The sequence below is a fragment of the Lycium ferocissimum genome, chromosome 1, assembly GCF_029784015.1.
Source record: "Lycium ferocissimum isolate CSIRO_LF1 chromosome 1, AGI_CSIRO_Lferr_CH_V1, whole genome shotgun sequence".
NCBI lineage: Eukaryota > Viridiplantae > Streptophyta > Magnoliopsida > Solanales > Solanaceae > Lycium > Lycium ferocissimum.
Window position 1 is genome coordinate 44,376,321 of NC_081342.1, and position 19,149 is coordinate 44,395,469.

General features: G+C 38.9%; 1 protein-coding gene across 2 annotated transcripts in view; it reads left to right on the forward strand.

Moving 5' to 3' along the window:
- The window catches only part of LOC132054631 (dnaJ homolog subfamily C GRV2), a 31,255-nt gene extending 12,640 nt beyond the window's left edge, over positions 1-18,615 (forward strand). The window contains exons 9-19 of one of the 2 annotated variants that reach the window (XM_059446610.1): positions 399-539; positions 1,901-2,293; positions 2,383-2,865; positions 12,397-12,620; positions 12,710-13,054; positions 15,484-15,778; positions 16,497-16,934; positions 17,006-17,351; positions 17,426-17,766; positions 17,858-18,325; positions 18,466-18,615. In XM_059446610.1, coding sequence (XP_059302593.1) covers positions 399-539; positions 1,901-2,293; positions 2,383-2,865; positions 12,397-12,620; positions 12,710-13,054; positions 15,484-15,778; positions 16,497-16,934; positions 17,006-17,351; positions 17,426-17,766; positions 17,858-18,325; positions 18,466-18,594 — 3,603 coding nt within the window. In that variant the 3' untranslated portion in view covers positions 18,595-18,615. The remainder of the gene's footprint in view (positions 1-398; positions 540-1,900; positions 2,294-2,382; positions 2,866-12,396; positions 12,621-12,709; positions 13,055-15,483; positions 15,779-16,496; positions 16,935-17,005; positions 17,352-17,425; positions 17,767-17,857; positions 18,326-18,465) is intronic. The other variant, XM_059446617.1, reaches the window with a different exon arrangement.
- The last annotated feature ends 534 nt before the right edge of the window (positions 18,616-19,149 follow it).

Sequence of the window (19,149 nt, forward strand, 5' to 3'; positions counted from 1 at the left end):
ACAGGCTTACAGGCAAAGGACAGGACTAGATGGAGAATTATCCCTGCTTGCATTTGGTGGACAATTTGGAAGGAGAGAAACTCCAGATGTTTTGAGAATGTGGAGAATGGGGTGCAGAAGATCAAGTTAAGCTTTATTTTGCTGTTGTGTTTTTGGTGCAATCAGATCTACTCTAATGATACTGTCAATATAATTGATGTTTTAGATACAATATAGAGAGGGGCAGTAAAAGTTAGACTTTATTGTAAATACGGTTTCAGTACTACCTAAGTACTGTTTGCTACATATGAAATATAGAAAAAGTTACCAGTTTCAAAAAAAAGAACATAGTAACAGTTTGTCACATGCTTCTAATTCTACTACCTCTGTGATCACTCAAAATGGAAGTGGCATTCCAGGTAGGGGAAGTAGCATTGAGCATATTACACAGCATGGCTGCGGCACACTCGGATATAGATGATGCTGGAGAGATAGTTACACCAACACCTAGGGTCAAGCGAATCTTATCAAGTCCACGTTGCCTTCCGCATATTGCTCAGGTTAATATATTTGACTTGTTTTGGTATACTTTTCTATATTAAAAGAGTCCTTGGTTATCTTCGCGGTTATATTAGACCAAAGTTTGAAGTTTCAGCTCATTGTGTGGATTTAGAAGAAGAACGACAACTGCGCCTCAGGAACAACTTGCCTCTTAATTTTATTCTGATGGCGTAGCTGTTGCTTTTTCTATTTCATTTATTTATCCTTTCCTTCTCTTTTTATGCAATATTAGTTAGTGTGTGTGAATTGGTATTCATTGAAATATCTTGATTCTATTTTTCTGTTTAAACATGGTTTCTTCTAGTGGAAGTATGAAAAAGTTTCTGATGTCGTAGAGAAGGTTTGTTTTAGATACAGGTGATACTAATTTCTTTTAAGATTTTTCGCCTTGATAGGTAAGAAACTGGCCAACATAAAATTATTTTGAAACAAAGAGACTTAGGTTGCAGATTCCGAATATCCATCGGAATGCTCAAAAGTCAATGCGAAGGTTGAAACAAACTTGAACAGCTCTATCTCTGTTTACATAACAACTATGACAATAGCATTTAAAGTTTCTTAATGCCCTCTTGATACCCCATGAGGCTCTGTTGAATTGTTTCTTCTTCCTCCTTCCAGTATCCCTATGATTCATGTAGAAGGTTTTGCAGAGACGTGTAATATTTAATCATATTCTTTTGTCCAAGTTGGAATACCACAGTGAAATAACTGACTCGGCCTTGTGTTTTCAGAATAAGGATTGACACATAAGATTGAACAGTTGGGGCTCTAGATTTAATACTCGTCAGATCACTTGAAAATAGAGCTTGAAATGGGAGTGGGGAAAGAAATCCAATTGAGAATTAGCTGTTTTTTAAATGTTGGATTCTAGTCGAGAAGCTTGATGCATGAAAATGCTCGGAGGGAGTGGGCAAGCTGTGGCTGTCGGACTTCCGAAGGTCTCTGACACTTCCAAGAATAAGGTGGAGGAAATGATCCTTCAACTATGAGTCCTGACTGGTTCCTTTTTTTTTTCCTTGGGTTGGATCAAGTAATATTTGGAAAATGCAAATTCCTTAAGTTCATCCTCAATGAAAGAGGTGGTTCGTGTAGGATAAGCAGCCTAAGTTAGGAAAGTCAGCATGATTAACTAATTGAACGCATTTAGTACCTGAACCACCATTCAATGTGAAGATTATCCTTTTTATATGGATATAATGGCTTTAAGCTTTACTTACGCTGTACCAGATGGGATTTCTCTTCATATTCGTTTCTGATAGTTTTTTAAAGTCTCAAGCTCGGATTACAATTTTATAGAGTGATATTGGGATGTTCTCTTACTGTCTCTCATTTGATTCTTCTTTAAAATGGTGATTTATAGGCTATGCTCTCTGGAGAACCGAGTGTTGTAGAAGGTGCTGCTTCTTTGTTGAAGGCCATTGTTACTAGGAATCCCAAGGCAATGATAAAACTATATAGCACTGGAGCCTTTTACTTTGCTCTAGCTTATCCTGGATCCAATCTCCTCTCAATTGCTCAGCTGTTCTCAGTGACTCATGTTCATCAAGCATTTCATGGTGGGGAAGAAGCCGCTGTCTCCTCTTCTTTGCCTTTGGCAAAACGCAGTGTTTTGGGTGGGCTTTTACCTGAGTCCTTGCTCTATGTTCTGGAACGTAGCGGTTCCGCTGCATTTGCAGCAGCAATGGTTTCTGACTCTGACACTCCAGAGATTATTTGGACGCATAAGATGAGAGCTGAAAATCTTATCCGTCAGGTTATTCATACCAACAGGATTTTGATGTACCTTCCTTGTATCTTATCAATATTGTGAGTTGCTGCTAAACTTTACCTCTTTCTCTGCAGGTCCTTCAGCATCTTGGTGATTTTACACAGAAGTTGTCACAACATTGCCATTCTTTGTATGAATATGCTCCTATGCCACCTGTGACGTATCCAGAGCTGAGGGATGAGATGTGGTGCCACCGTTATTACCTTCGCAATTTATGTGATGAAGTTCGCTTTCCTAATTGGCCGATTGTTGAACACATTGAATTCTTGCAATCGCTGCTGGTTATGTGGCGAGAAGAGTTAACTCGGAGACCCATGGATCTTTCGGAAGAAGAGGCTTGCAAAATATTGGAAATTTCCTTGGATGAGGTATCAAGAGATGATGCTCCCAAAAGACAATCACAGGAGACAGTTAATATTTCTAAGCAGATTGAGAACATTGATGAAGAAAAGCTCAAGCGACAATATCGAAAACTTGCAATGAAGTATCATCCAGACAAAAATCCTGAGGGGAGGGAGAAGTTTCTGGCAGTGCAGAAAGCTTATGAACGGCTGCAGGTAGTTGCTTGCTCCTGATTTAGCGTTTAAACTAATGATTTTCCATTTTACCAAAATTTCATTCTGAAACCTCAAATTTTGAAATCAGGAGAGTGAAAGGTTGGCAGACAGTTGGCCAGGAATTACTTGATATGTTATGGTCTCAATCTCCAATACCATTTTTCTATAAGCTGTGTGTTCTTTCTTTTTTTCGTATTGGTAAACACATTTTAAATAAGCTCATTGTGTTAATGCAATTGTGAGTAGGGTTTGTCACTTGTAAGCTAGAGCTAGGAGTTGAAGCCTCGTGACTTTTGCCTTCTAATATTTCTGACATCATGTGCAATCTTGAAGTGTTAACAGTGAACATACTACAGTTGGTAGAAACAGTGAGACCTTTACTACCCTTGACCCCAAAGATTGCTGGTTATGTGAAATTTAGAGGTGATAAGGGCCGTAAATGTCTTTTTTTTTTTTGGATGAAGTAAGTTGTTTCATTGAAAAAAGGCATCAAGCAGATGCATAATTACAGGGGCTAATTACTAATAGACAAAAGCAAAAGAGAATTATAAGCCTTAAATGTCTTAAATAACATTAAAACTCTACTTTTATCACTTTAGCAGATTTGGTTTCCAAAAAAGGACTTCCTTTAGACAGTGTGTAAATCTGGTAAAGCGCTGCTTTGATTGTGGTTAATCTTTTATTTTTATGAACTGTCCGAACAGAAATTGAAGTTTTCTAATTATTCTGGTCCGTCAATGATAATCATTGAGGTCCGGCCCTTCCCTGGATCCCGTGCATAGCAGGCTTAGTGCACCGGGCTGCCCTTTTTTGGCCAGTCAATGATAATCATTGTGCTTTACATTCTGTCTTCTTATCCTACTTCCTTGCGCCCTTATGCGCTCGTTTTAGTAGACACCCTGTCTTCCGACAATCATGACTAGATAAAGTCCTGTCTTTTATAAGACGGTGGAGACGTTTGAGAAAAATATCAACTAACGAGGAACTAATCCTAACTGATGTTACTTCTACAGCTGGAATTGGGGAATCCTGTGGGAGTGATGGTTTGTAGAGTAGTTACTAGACTTGTGCTTACTGTGCTATAGCAGGAGATGTGAATCCTAGGGGAGTGGTCTTCTGTAGATTAGTTCATGAACTTGTGATTGTTTTGTGTCTGCCCAACTCTTTACGGACATGCCAATCTTATACAAAAAGTACCGTTATCTAAAGTAACCTTGCAGGGGGAACTCCATATAGCATTCTAAGTTCTCAATATGACAGAAATCAGACCTATTACCTCACTGCAGTGGCTTGTACATTTGTTTTGCTGCAAAAAAGCTCAAGTGGAAACCTATTAGAACTGTGGGCCTCCCCGTCTACTAGTCGACCTTAAGTGACTACAGTTAAGAGGATCCACCAATAACTTAATGACTTGCTTGGGTCATCTAAGAGGTATGCCCTCTGATCGACCCTATTATAGAATGACCCTATTTTACGCACTTCTACACTATGCAGGCAAGGCCAACTACACAAGCAAGAAGGCTTCTGGGACTACCCCTACCCTTAAGATAAGACAGTTCCTCAACCACCCCAGTTACAACATTCCTTTGTGTTGCGCCTAAAATCTCTGATTGTTAGGGATCTAGAAGATTTCATTAACTGATCACCAAGCAAGGCACTTCTACACTATGCAGGCAAGGCCAACTACACAAGCAAGAAGGCTTCTGGGACTACCCCTACCCTTAAGATAAGACAGTTCCTCAACCACCCCAGTTACAACATTCCTTTGTGTTGCGCCTAAAATCTCTGATTGTTGTGCACCCCCGGGATTAGTCGGGGCTCAAAGAGACTCGGACACCCGGTGCTTAATCAAAAAAAAAATCTCTGATTGTTAGGGATCTAGAAGATTTCATTAACTGATCACCAAGCAAGAGAGACGCTTTACATGATGCAACTGTGTGCAGTTGTAATATCTTAGAGAATGTTACAGTCGTCCCTCATTGGTTGTTTAAGGGTTTCCAAAGGATTTTCAAACGTCCTTTGGATGCTCAGATTTTGTCACATAATCTAGCAATCTGAGAGGAAGTAGTTAATCATTAAAGCCGTTGAGTTGAAGAAGTTAAATGGTTTTTTAGTGTTTTATTTGACCTGTTAATTTTTTAAGAAAAGAGACGCAAATATACATTAATTGAATGACAGAATGTCCTCAAAAGATTATGAAATAGCTATATACTTCTGTTTTCCTGGTAAATCGAACAATGCATCTATGATACACCAAGACGTTATTTTAGAAGAATACATGCATGTTTTAAGCTTCTCAAAATCCTAGCCGACTGTTATACAAGTTAGCAGGTCTTGCTTCAGTGGATCACTAAATGAATGAAATGAATGGACATCCTTCTCCCAGTATTGACTGAGTTAAACGAAAGACTTGATAATATAAGATAAAGGCATTGTCATACCCTAATACCGCCTTTGGATACCTAGAGTAGAAGAAAGTCTTTACGAGTTAAATGAAATATAAGTCGAAAGTGAACTCTTTTCTTCGATGTATTTGTGATACTTCAAAAGTCTTTTATTTTTCTCTCCATACTGACCAAATAATCCAGAATGGTCCGATCTTTCTTAACCTTCTTTTCCTCGATTCCAACCTATATGTGTAGGAGAGCTGATTGAATCATCATTTTACCATTTAACAGTGAGAACTCATTGAATGTTGCCCAAATCTCCATAGCAATGTTTCGGTGCAACATGATGTGATCAACATCTTTCAGCTGCATGTCTTGTACGTAACCAATAATAGTTTACCACAATACATTTTCTAGTTTTAAATTGTCCTCTTTCAAGAATCAAGATAGTCTACCCTGCTGCAAGACCACCCAAAAATACATCACCCTTATCTTGTGGTCTAGCATTCCATAATGAGCTCTAAAAGGATCTCATTACCCCAGGGTCTCCAATGAAGAAAATAAAATATTGGAACGAAATACAAGAAACATGTCAGTATGAAATGCAAAAAACAATTATTTTGACAGAAATTGGAAAAACTATAATTAAGCTTTGTGTATGGAGGTAAACTCATGTCAATCAAGTTCAAAGACCATTTTAAATTTCTGACTTATATGAAAATATCTAGTTTTAGGTTCTTGATGGCTTGTTTATACAATGAATATTGATGCAGGGTGTTTGATTATCCTGCATCGGTTGAGGAAATGGGGTTTTGTCTTCTTATACGATCTTTGTTAAGTATCACCCCATGAACTAACTTTTGGGGTTGAGTTAGACTTAATATTCATTTCCTTTACATTGTTTTAAAGTTAGGTACCAATCTTAGAACCTGCGGGTTATGGGCGACGGAGTACCACATGTAGTCAGAACGTTTGAAAGAAAGCATTGTTCTAGAGCAATATTTTGGATGACAATCGATTTCGAGGTTGTAGAATTTCACAGAAGAGAAAAGTATTCTTTGTATTTCTTGATAATTTACATCCCATGACAATGGGTATTTATACAATAAGTCCTATAACTAAATAAAGAAAGAGAATATTACACAATCATTACATAATCAATCTATATCAATTACTCCTATAATTATGCCCATATCAATCAACACTCCCTCTCAAGTGGGGCAAAGAGTTGCGCGTACGCCCAACTTCACGAACTAGTGTATGGAAAGTCCGTTTGGTGAGGCCTTTCGATGACACATGGAACAAACTCAAGACACCATCCGTAACTTTTTCTTTGATGTGTTGTCGATCAATTTCAACATGCTTTGTTCGGTCGTGCTTAATGGATTATGAGATATGTTGATTGCGCCTTTGTTGTCACAATACCAGGAAATCTTTCCCTTTTTAGAAAATCTCAATTCCTCTAATAGCTTTCGTAACCATAAAAGTTCACAAACACCCTGAGCCATAGCTCTATATTCTGCTTCCGCACTTGAGCAACAACACTTTGCTTCTTGCTTCTCCAAGTGACCAGGTTTCCTCCTACGAGTGTATAGTAAACTTGGATGTAGATCTTCGGTCATCTAGAGATCCCCGCCCAATCCCGCGTACGTAAAGGCACATTTTGAGGTGACCATATCCGGAGAAAAGCGGGACCTTTCCCCCGGCGGACTTCGAATATCGCAAAATGCGAAAGACAGCGTTCATATGAGGATCTCGAGGATCATGCATGAACTGACTCACCAGGCTGACTGAATAGGCTATATCTGGTCTAGTGTGAGAGAGATAAATGAGTCTTCCAACCAGCCTCTGATATCTCTCCTTATCAACTGACTTTCCAACTCCACTTTGTAGTTTGTGATTGCTTTCCATGGGTGATTCTGTTGGCTTGCAACCTCTCATACCAGTTTCTTTCAAGAGGTCCAGAATATACTTTCTTTGGAAAATAAAGATTCCTCTATTTGATCTAGCAACCTCGATACCCAAGAAGTATTGCAATTTTTCAAGATCCTTGATCTTAAATTCTTGAGCCAACAACTTCTTCAATCGGGTCATTTCCTCGTTGTCATCTCCTGTCATTATTATGTCATCAACATAAACTATGAGAAGAGTGAGTTTACCCTGTTGATGTCTTATGAAAAGAGTGTGATCAGCATTGCTTTGTTGGTAACCGAAAGAGATCATTGCTTTGCAGAATCTGTCAAACCAAGCTCTGGGAGACTGCTTCAGTCCATACAAGGCTTTCTTCAGTCTGCATACCTTTCCTTGACTCTGTTTATTACCAAAACCAGGAGGAATCTCCATATACACTTCTTCTTCTAAGTCTCCATGAAGAAATGCATTCTTCACATCAAACTGCTGTAAGTCCCAATCAAGATTAGCTGCACAAGACAAAAGAATTCTAATGGTGTTCATTTTTGCAACAGGGGCAAATGTCTCTTGATAATCCACTCCATAGGTCTGAGTAAATCCCTTAGCCACCAATCTCGCTTTGAATCTTTCAATCGAACCATCAGCTTTATGTTTCACAGTGAAGACCCATTTACAACCAACTAGTTTTTTGTCTGGAGGTGGTGTGACAAGTTCCCAAGTCTCATTCTTTGACAAGGCCTTCATTTCTTCAAGCATAGCTTGCTTCCATTTGGAATCTGCAAAAGCTTCCCTCCAATTCTGGGGAATAGACACAGAAGAAATAGACAAGGCAAAAGCTCTATAGGAGGGAGACAAAGAATTATAAGAGACAAAGTTAGATAAGGGGTGTTTGGTGCAAGATCTGACTCCTTTCCTGTGAGCAATAGGCAAATCTAACTCATTAGGAACTATAGATGACTCACCAGATGAAGAAGGTTCGGCTTCGGCAGATTGCATGATAGCTTCTTCTGCTCTATTCCTCCTTGAGTAAGTTATCAAATCAGGCCTATCCAAACGACCAACAGTCTCCCCCTGAATTCTTTCTCCAATTTCATTTTCTCTTGTTTCAACAATGGAATTAGGAAAAACCAGTGTTGTGAAAGGCGCTCGCCTTACGCCTTTTGGCGTGAGGCGAGGCGAGGCGAGCCTGTCTCGCCATAGACAGCCAAGGCGTGGCGATTTTCAAAAGGCGAGCCAAGGCGAGAATGGCGAGGCAAGGCGAGCATGGCGAATGGCGAGGCGAGGCGACGCCTTTTGATTTTTTTTTAAAAAAAAAAGTTGCTGACTATATTAAAACAGAACAGAAATATTTACCTAGGGTTTCATTTATATGTTTTTTCCATAGCAGCTGCTGCGTCTCCTTTGGTCGGAAATATTCCACCATTAAAGTTTCTTCTTCTTCTTCCATCAGCAGCAGTTTCAGGTAAGTTTCTTCTTCTTTTTCCTTCTTCTCCTCCTTCTTCTTCTTCTTTTTCCTTCTTTCTTTTATTTCTTTTTTCTTTCCGGCATGCCTGGCTTTTTCCAGCAGCAGAATAGCCTTTTTCAGGCAGATTCTGACTTTCCGGCAGCCAGCCGGTGACCCAATTCCGGCAGGGTTTTTTTTTTTTTCATTTTTGTGTGACGTTTTGCCTTTTATTGTTTTATGAACAGATTTCAATCATGTCAACATCCGATTCCGACAGTAAAGACATAGTTGGAGACTTTTAGACTTTATTATCAACTATCAACTATCTATTTTTAGTTTTCCAATTGAAATATTTGCTAGTATTTTGTTGAGTATTTGAGTTTTTGGGTATTTGTATATGCATATTTAATTTTTTGTGTTAATTCTCGCCTCGCTTCCAAAAGGCGTTCGCCACGCCACGCCACGCCGCGAGGCGTGAGGGCGAGCCACTGTCGCCGCGCCTCGCCTTTCGCCATCCTAAACACTGGGAAAAACCATCTCTTCTTCCTTATAATTCTCCCGTGAAGAGGTGATGGTGTAATGCGAAATAGGACTCGCATTCTCGAAAGGTAACATCCATGCCGACGAAGGTTCAAGGGAAGGAGGGTGATAACATTTGTACCCTTTCGTGTTGGAGAATACCCGATAAAGGCACGGCTTAAGAGCTCTGTGATCGAGTTTTCCGGAGTTCCTAGTGTGAACAAAGCAAACACATCCAAATATCTTGGGAGGAACAGTATAGTCATTTCTACCCTTTAAAGCTTCCGAAGGACTCTGAAAGTTGAGAATTTTAAGTGGCATTCTATTGATAGGCGGTACTAGAATGGCATCCCCCCTCAAGGTTTCGGCATTCATGGTAAACAAAAGGGATCTTGCTACTTTTAACAAATGCCTATTTTTCCTTTCAAAGAACCCCATTTTGTGCACTAATATAGGACAACTAGTTTGGTGGATTATCCGAAAGACTCAAGTAAGCTCCAAAAAGTTTTATTCATGTATTACGTACCATTGTCGTTCGAAAGATCTTTATCTTACCCTCAAATGAGTACAAATCATCTTACGAAATGACCGAAAACATGTGAAAACTTCACTTTTGGGTTTCAACAGATATACCCATGTTATTCTAGTAGCAACAATCAATAAAAGTAACAAACCATCGACTACCGGACAAAGAAGGTGTTTCGCAGTGGCCCCGTACATCAGAATGAATGGTCGAAAAGGAATTGTGCTTTTATTGTCACTCGAGGATAAGAGTTTTTAGTGTGCTTGGCATATTCAAGCATCACCCGTACAAAGATTCAAACTCGATTCTGGAAAATAAACTAGGATATAACCTTTTTAAAGCAAAAAGGAAGGGTGTCCCAACCGTCATGCCACCGCATTATTTCTTGGTTGACATCCTTATTTGTTCCTAAATAAGCCCGACCAGAATCTCGAGCTCCATTGATCAAATATAAGCCATCATACAATCTACCACGCCAATCTTCTTCCCTGTTTGAAGGTCCTTAAAAACACAATGATCAGGAAAGAATTTTACACTACAGTTTAGTGCTTTTGTGATAACGCTAACAGATAATAGATTAACAGGAAAGTCAGGAACATAAAGAATGGATGATAAGGTAATATCAGGGGTACAAAGGAGTGAACGTGTTCCAGAGACAGGGGTTAGGGAGCCACGCATGTGACCTCTTCAGACCATTTTCCAACTAGTTCACTATGTTTGTGGGAGTTGAGACTCTGTTTCGAAGCCACTATCGAGTTTTCATTTAGTTCCGACAAAGGAAGCTTTTTTCCAGCGAAAAAAAGACCCCTCCTGCAGTAAACTCTTTGTTGAAAAAAAATCTCAAATTACCTCCAGTATATCAAGGGTCGGCACCATTACTCGAACATCTTTCCCCTTGGCCATGAACCTCCTTTGGATTTTTGATTTACTTAACTAGGGCAAGAGTATTATATAAGATACTTAAATGATTACTTCAATTTGAAGTATACTTTAGAAAAATCATTGCATTTTACTATGACTTTGCTTTACTATTACTTTATTTTCTCAAAAGGCGCATGTACGGTTCCTAAGGGATACAATTTTACCCTAATCAACCTAATTTATCGAGAAAGATTACTTTTTTAGGCCAAGGGATTATAATGGTAACCCCACGATTAACTATTTCATTTATGAATTTCATAGTAATAGAAATACATGTCCTACCGAAACAGAATTTGTAACTTGCTATCCTATAATCTTGCCTAGCAGGCAAAGATTTACCTCAAAATCACATTGGTTGATTTTCATAATTTTCTAGCGACCCACACTGCTCTGGCCATATCCCCGCGAGTTCTCTAAGTGGTCGTTTGGTAGTTAGCCAAAATTATCCTGGCATTATAATCCCGGGACTAATTTATATGGGATAAAATAATCCCAGGATAAGTGGGATAAGGTGGGATATCCCACCCTTCGGATAAGGCTTCATTGATAAATTTATACCTCCTACCAAACACGGTACAAAAATTAGTGCTGGGATATCCCAACCTATACCATGCACCAAACGACCCCTAATAGCTTTGTGGGTAACATTTTTAGTTTGTTGTCTTGATTACTTCTGTTGATTCTCTTGCAAAACTTTGAGGTTATTCTTTCGTTTTCTTGATATTTGTTTTTGAACTCTTTTCAACCCAATAACATGTCATAAAGATTTGAGAAATTTGGCTGCAAGAAAATGGAATCCAAAAGTTTCTCAAAAAAGAAAATGGAATCCAAGCATTGGTTTGTTGGTTGGTTTCCTTGATTATGTTGAGTTTCTTTAGCACAAGACACTTAAATAGACATCTTCTTAGATAGCTTCTATTGTTCTGACATGTAATAGTATAGTTTTTCCCATATTAGTTGACTGAATGAGTTGTTGTCTCCTTGTATGTTACTGTACAATCCTCACCTCATGAGCTAGCTTTTAAGGTTGAGTTAGACCCAATGCCTAGTTTTCTACGAACGCAGATATTGTTGAACGGTGAGTAATAACATATTCATTGTTATGTTGGGATGGCCTGATTTAGAGGTATTTTATGACTAGTTTCACATGTTGCAGTAGACTTTTAATCACCAGCCTTGATTTTGTAGTAACAATATTTCTATCTCTAATGAAATGGAGATCATTTATATCTAAGCTGAGGGCATTTCTGTCTATGAGGGCATTTCTGTCTAAGTGTAATTTGAGCTCGAATCTCTGCACATATCGTATGCATGACACACTGATTAAAAGTCCCCTAATAGAATCCTTCTTCATTTGTCATAACTTTTGTTACACATCGCTACACAGTGAAATTTTCTCCTTATAACAATCCCTCTATTAATCTATGACCAAATAAACCATCTCGCCCGCGTACCAATTGTCTGATCAAATCTTTTGGCCTTTAGTTACAACTTACAATTCTACTTTAAATATATATCAATGAATGTCTGTTCCAGCTATATAGGAGCTTGATTTTTCATTTCTTTTGCTCTGCAATTTTTGAGGGCAACGATAGGAATGCTACAAAATTTAGCTTTGCCTTTAAAGAAAGTGGAACACTCTTGAGGAAACCTGAAGAGGGCATGTGCAGATATTCTAAGTTTGGAGGGAGTAAAATATAGCTTCTAGATGAGTTTACTAGACGATATAGCTTTGACGATATTTTTTTTCTTACCAGGTCCGTTAAATGCACATATATATTTACTTCTATCTCCTTACTTTTTTCTCGCTTAAAATTTTTGTTCAGGCTACAATGCAAGGACTGCAAGGTCCACAGCTTTGGAGACTATTGCTTCTATTGAAAGGACAATGCATTTTGTACAGACAACATGGAGATGTATTGGAGCCATTTAAATACGCTGGTTATCCAATGTTGCTAAATGCAATCACCGTGGATAAAGATGACAACAACTTCCTTTCCTCTGATCGAGCATCTCTTCTTGTTGCCGCATCCGAGTTGATATGGCTAACGTATGTTCTCTGGATATAACTGAATTTTGGTTTTCTATACTACCCCCTTTCAGCTATTTGAGCTATTTCCATGCTTTTTAATGTCTCAGGTGTGCATCTTCTTCACTGAATGGTGAAGAACTTGTAAGGGACGGCGGAATACAACTTCTTGCAAATCTTCTGTCCCGTTGTATGTGTGTAGTCCAACCAACTACTCCTGCAAGTGAACCATCTACTGTCATTGTCACAAATGTGATGAGAACCTTTTCAGTGTTGAGTCAGTTTGAGAGTGCCAGAGCTGACATGCTTGAATTTTCTGGCCTAGTTGATGATATTGTACATTGTACTGAACTTGAGCTTGTACCAGCTGCTGTCGATGCTGCTCTTCAGACGATTGCTCATGTTTCTGTGTCCTCTGAATTTCAAGATGCCCTACTTAAGGCTGGTGTTTTGTGGTACGTGGAACTTTTTGATTTTCACCCTTTTCAGATGAACTGCATAGATTACCGGAACCACTGATTAGAATAGATGACTCATGGTACTTTCTGGATAGTGTCGAAGCTTTTGTTTCTTAGGATTTCCACTTTCAGGATGAGCTAAACAGGTGATGCGACTGGATCTGCTTTTGATTTTACCTTTGTTGTATAAGTTATTTTCTGTTGAACTCAAAAAGGACTTTGAAAGCTTGATTTAGGAATCACTTATTTATAAATGCCGTATAGTACTCAAGCTAACAGAATATTTTGACAATGAGTGATTTATCTGCGATGGTTTCTCGCCATTTACAGAACAGGAAACTGTCAGCTATTGCTTTATCTTTAGCTGTTTGAGTTGACAGGTTATCAATCTTGCTGCTCGTATCCTACCGGTTTCATGTAATACATGTTTATTTTTTGAAATAGCACTTTGCTTTATTTATATGCTTCCTAAGTACTAATTTGCTAATAACTTATGCAATCAATTCCTTGCTTTAGGCTCTTTTTGTTTTTGAAATGATAAGTATTATTAATGTCAAAACTATCACTAAGGTGCTGTGATTACATCCAACAAGAGAGAAGAAAAAACATAAATGATTGAAACCCCAGAAAAACAAAGCTAGGCAAAATATTCTATGAATTGCAATAGGGGTTCGACATCATCTATCAATTCCACTTTACACAAAAAAGAAATCAAAACTATACATTCAGATCTGATCTTCATTATATAGCTGTTGTTTTTGCTTCAAACATCTTCTATTCCTTCCCCTCCAAATGCATGCAGGTATAGAGTTCCCCAATCCTTCTTCAGTTTCTTAGGTAAGCCCTTTTTGTACCAGCATAAAAACATGTGATGCTTGCTAATGGGGGCAATCTTCCTCCATACTCTCCTTCCATACTGTCCACCATATGCTTGCTGGTATAGTCTGCCACCAATCTTCCTCTGCTTCTGTTCTTTCAATGCTCTTCCAGGTTGTCAAAAGTTCCAAAGTTGTTCTTGGCATTGCCTAGTTAACCCCCATCATACAAAAGAGCATGTGCCACAGATTTACAGTGTCTTACAATGTAGGAATAGATGTTCATTGTTCTCAGCTTCTTGTCCACAAAGCAGACATCTTGAGCAAATCTGAAAACCTCTTCTTTGTAATCTCTCATGAGTTAAACATGCTCTCCTAATAACCAGCCATACAAAACAAGACAACCTGTTAGGAATTTTAACTTTCCAGATGAATTTCCATGGCCAGATCAGTGTCGCAAGGTTCTATCTATTCAAATTCCAGTAAGCTGATTGACTGAGAAGGATCCTTTATTGGAAAGATTCCACACTGGTTTATCAGGGCCCTCCACATTGCCTTTAAAGGAGTCCAGACTGTGTAGCAAAGCAGTGACTCGGGACTGTATCTTGTATGATCATTGGCCATTTTCTGAAAGAATTGGTGTTTTTGTCCCCTTGCTTCAGCCATAAAACTCGGGATTTGTCTCTGCCGCTTTGGATTTGTCCTCCATTTCCATTAGAATGCTAGCTTTTTCTAACATGACTTCTTCAGTGCTCTCCCTATCTTCCACAATTCTATCCATGTGTTCAATCTTCCCCAGTAGATCCTTTATCCTGATTTCATAGACCACTCTTTCAATTTCAACAGCTTCAGCTTTTTAGCGAGAATTAAGTCTGGCCTACCTTCTACAATAAAGGAGGACTACCAACTGTCCATCATATCCACATATCCCTCTTGTTCAAGCCACCAGTTATCAAGTTTAAACTAGCTGGTATTCTTTGCTTTAGGATCATTTTGAGTATCAGAAAATAGCAACTATTTTGTACTCATTGAATTTCTAATAATCTACAATATATAACTCCTCGAATCCTTATTATGTGGCATGGGTGGACTGGTGAGGTATTGCCATTTTTTTAAGTTTAAATTTGAATTAATTGTCTGGAAAAATCAAACATGAAATCTTTAAGAACTTTATATAAAAGTCTTTCTGTCACAATGCTTAGATTTATTAAAATACTGTTACCTAAAATAATGATTTATTAAAATAAGTACCTAATAGATAACAGAATCTTATATATAAAAATAAAAGTAAAATAAAAATAAAAAATCATAGTCAAAACCATGAAGCAGGGATCGGAGTTGCGGCAGAAGTTGCAACTCACCCTCCAACAGGTGCAGGGTTCCAATCTATCAAAAGCCGCCCCTTCTATCTTCCTCTCCTACTATTCAAGGGCCCTCTCCACCCTTAAAATGAACCAAGAAATTTGACCTATAAGGTCCATCTTTTCACACAGGATGGATGTAGTACAATCTAATGCCCGGTCCATTCATGTTGAATTCTTTATGCTTTTCTTTTTAAGACATGGTTTCAGGAACGCATGGTATTCTTTTTCTTATGCTTTTCTGCTTTAGGTACCTGTTGCCACTGTTGTTTCAGTACGATTCTACTGCAGAAGAGACGGACAACTCTGAAGCTCATGGTGTTGGTGTTAGTGTTCAAATTGCAAAGAATATGCATGCTGTACGGTCAGCTCAGGCTTTGGCAAGACTTAGTGGCTTGGGTACTGATGAGAATCAGACACCATATAATATGGCTGCAGCTGATGCACTTAGAGCTTTGCTGACACCAAAGCTTGCAAGTATGCTGAAAGATCAATCTCTCAAAGACTTATTGTCCAAACTGAATTCAAACTTGGAGATCCCCGAGGTGATTACTGCAGATCCTTTAACTTCACTTGGTGGATCTTTCTGTTTCATATGCAGAACTTAGATTTTTTCTTTTACAGCTTTCTTGAGTATGATGAAAGGATAACATTTTTAAATGGGGATTGCCTCCATTTTGTTGTTGTTTCTCATTTGTCTAGAGCTGCAGGAAGGTCAATTTCTCCTGCAGGGAGTAACAAAAAGAAGGCGCGAAGAATAGACAGTTCTGATATTGGTTCAGCATGTTTTGCTAAAGATTCATACTTAAAACACTATTTACTCTTGTTTCGTTTCTTTTCTTATTGTAAAGAAAACATTTAAAGATTAATATGGGGAAATGCTCCTGCATACAAGTGGTACACAGAATGTTGACATTCCACAAACAAAACGGTTCTCCACAAAATGCACCCAATACTGTATACTAACAGGCAACTCGTGAGAATTAGTCCTAATTTGTATAAGAGTATTCACTACCCCTTAAAGGTGCTTAAGATTTTTTTTTTTTTCCTGAACAAGACTTCTCTTGAGAAACTTTCTCTGTGCATGTGAATGTCATCCTTTTGATGTACTTTTGAAATGTTGTTTCACATATTGCATTCATAAACTTATGGTTGATAGACTGTTTGTTTTCCTCCTTTTCACTCTTTTTTTTTTTTTTTGATTCATAATGCTCAATCTGATTTTCTTGGTCCATCTCAATTCGCCATTGGTTCCGAATGCAGATAATTTGGAACACTTCAACCCGGGCAGAACTGTTAAAGTTTGTCGACGAGCAGCGTGCTAGCCAGGGTCCCGAAGGTTCATATGACCTGAAAGATTCGCATTCCTTCACATATGAAGCATTGTCGAAGGAACTTTTTGTTGGAAATGTATACTTGAGAGTGTACAATGACCAACCGGATTATGAAACTAGTGAACCTGAAGTCTTCTGTGTTGCTCTTGTTGATTTTATATCATGCCTAGTACGGAGTGATGCTGCAGTGGGATCAGATACTCCGTCAACCTCTGGGGCATCAGAGTTCCAAAATGATACGACTAATGGATCACATAATGAAGAGCAGCTATCTAATGATGATTCAACTCCTTCAGATGTGAAACAGATGAAGAAAGAGGGAAATGAATTGGTTAAGAAATTGCAGTTTGCTCTAACTGCACTCCAGGTACACATAGGAATCATTTGTCCTGTTGAATATGTTGATCTGATGTTTGACATATGCTATTCTTTCTTCAGAATCTCCTGACAAGTACCCCAGATTTGGCATCAGTTTTTTCTGCAAAAGAAAAATTATTACCAATTTTTGAATGCTTTTCTGTTCCTGTTGCTTCAACAACCAATGTCCCTCAACTGTGTCTGAGTGTCCTGTCACGCTTGACAACACATGCTCCTTGCTTGGCGGCAATTGTGTCTGATGGATCCAGTCTGCTCCTTCTATTGCAAATGCTTCACTCCTCTCCTAGCTGTCGCGAAGGAGCTCTCCATGTTCTGTATGCTTTAGCTAGCACACAAGAGCTTGCATGGGCAGCTGCAAAACATGGTGGAGTGGTCTACATTCTCGAACTTCTCTTGCCTTTGCAAGGTAATTTACTTTCCTGGCATTCTCTTCTAGATCAATATCCTAGACAGTTTTAAATATTGAGTAATGTTGTGCAGAAGTTCCTCTGCAGCAAAGAGCAGCAGCTGCATCGTTGTTGGGAAAACTTGTTGGGCAGCCAATGCATGGACCTAGAGTTGCTATAACTCTGGCCAGGTTTCTTCCTGATGGCTTGGTATCTGTCATCAGGGATGGTCCTGGTGAAGCTGTTGTGAGCATTCTTGAACAAACGACAGAGACTCCAGAACTCGTGTGGACTCCAGCAATGGCTGCTTCTTTGTCTGCTCAAATTGCGACCATGGCATCAGAACTATATCGTGAACAGATGAAAGGCAGTGTGGTTGATTGGGATGTACCTGAGCAGGCAACCGGCCAACAGGAAATGAGAGATGAGCCTCAGGTATTGATTGATACATGCAACATTTGGTTCCATTTTCTAAAACTATTTTTTTTTTTTTTGGTTTTAATGGAGAATTTTTATTGTGATGTAGGTTGGAGGAATCTATGTTAGGTTATTCTTAAAAGATCCAAAGTTTCCTCTTAGAAACCCGAAGCGGTTTTTGGAAGGACTATTGGATCAGTATCTTTCATCAATTGCTGCGACACATTATGATGTCCAATCTGTTGACCCTGAACTTCCTCTGCTTCTATCTGCTGCTCTGGTGTCATTATTACGCGTGCACCCTGCTCTTGCAGATCATGTTGGATTTTTAGGATATGTGCCAAAACTTGTGTCCGCAGCGGCGTATGAAGGGAGAAGAGAAACAATGGCCGTCGGGGAAGTGAAAAATGTCGACCACTCAAAGGAAGCATATGAAGCTGATAGTAGCTCAATGCAGCCTCCTTCACCAACGCTACAAGAGCGTGTGCGTCTTAGTTGTTTGCGTATTCTGCATCAACTTGCAGCAAGTACAACGTGCGCTGAAGCTATGGCAGCTACTAGTGTTGGGACACCCCAGGTATGTGCTTTATCAATGCATAGCTTAGAATAAGTTGATTGATTTTTGTTTCAGTTTCTGCTCTTTAAAGTACTTAAAAGAAAATACTTTGCTGCAAAGTCATACTTTAACTATCATTGTGCCTTTGATGGCTCACTCAGGTTGTTCCCCTTTTGATGAAAGCTATCGGATGGCAAGGTGGAAGTATTCTAGCTCTTGAAACATTAAAACGTGTAGTTGTTGCTGGAAACCGGGCTAGGGATGCGTTGGTTGCTCAGGGACTCAAGTGAGTGCATAATTTAATTATGTGACAAGTTAGTTTTCATACTTAGATTTGTACAGATATCTTGGGGTTGCATTAATTCCTTTTCAGAAATAATTGTGGTAATTTCTGGTCACAGATTTCACCTATCAAAACAAATTCTTTTCCACAGATTTGTGTTGGGAATGACAGTCTTGATCAAGTACTATTTTATGAATGCGTGCTGTATGATACGCTGTCGTCATTTTTTCTTCTGTTACAATAGATCCCCAAAGGAGCAAGTGATACATAGTCCACTGGGTGCAGTTTTGAACCAATGCTATCGTTAGGTTTAGCCAAAGAAGGTAGAGGATTGAACCTACTTTAAATCGGCATTCATCCACACACGCTGAAAGGGGATGGGTAGAAAGAGGATAAGCCGGTTTATAAGTGTTCATACATATCTTGTAATTGTGAGGAATCGATAAAAAAGAGGTTTTGGGAATTACTAAGGGTGAAAAATGCTCCCGGACACTTTTCCCTAGCTTAGCATATCCTAGCCCTTCTTCTCAACAGAACTCCATTTTCAGAGGGAGTCTCTGGA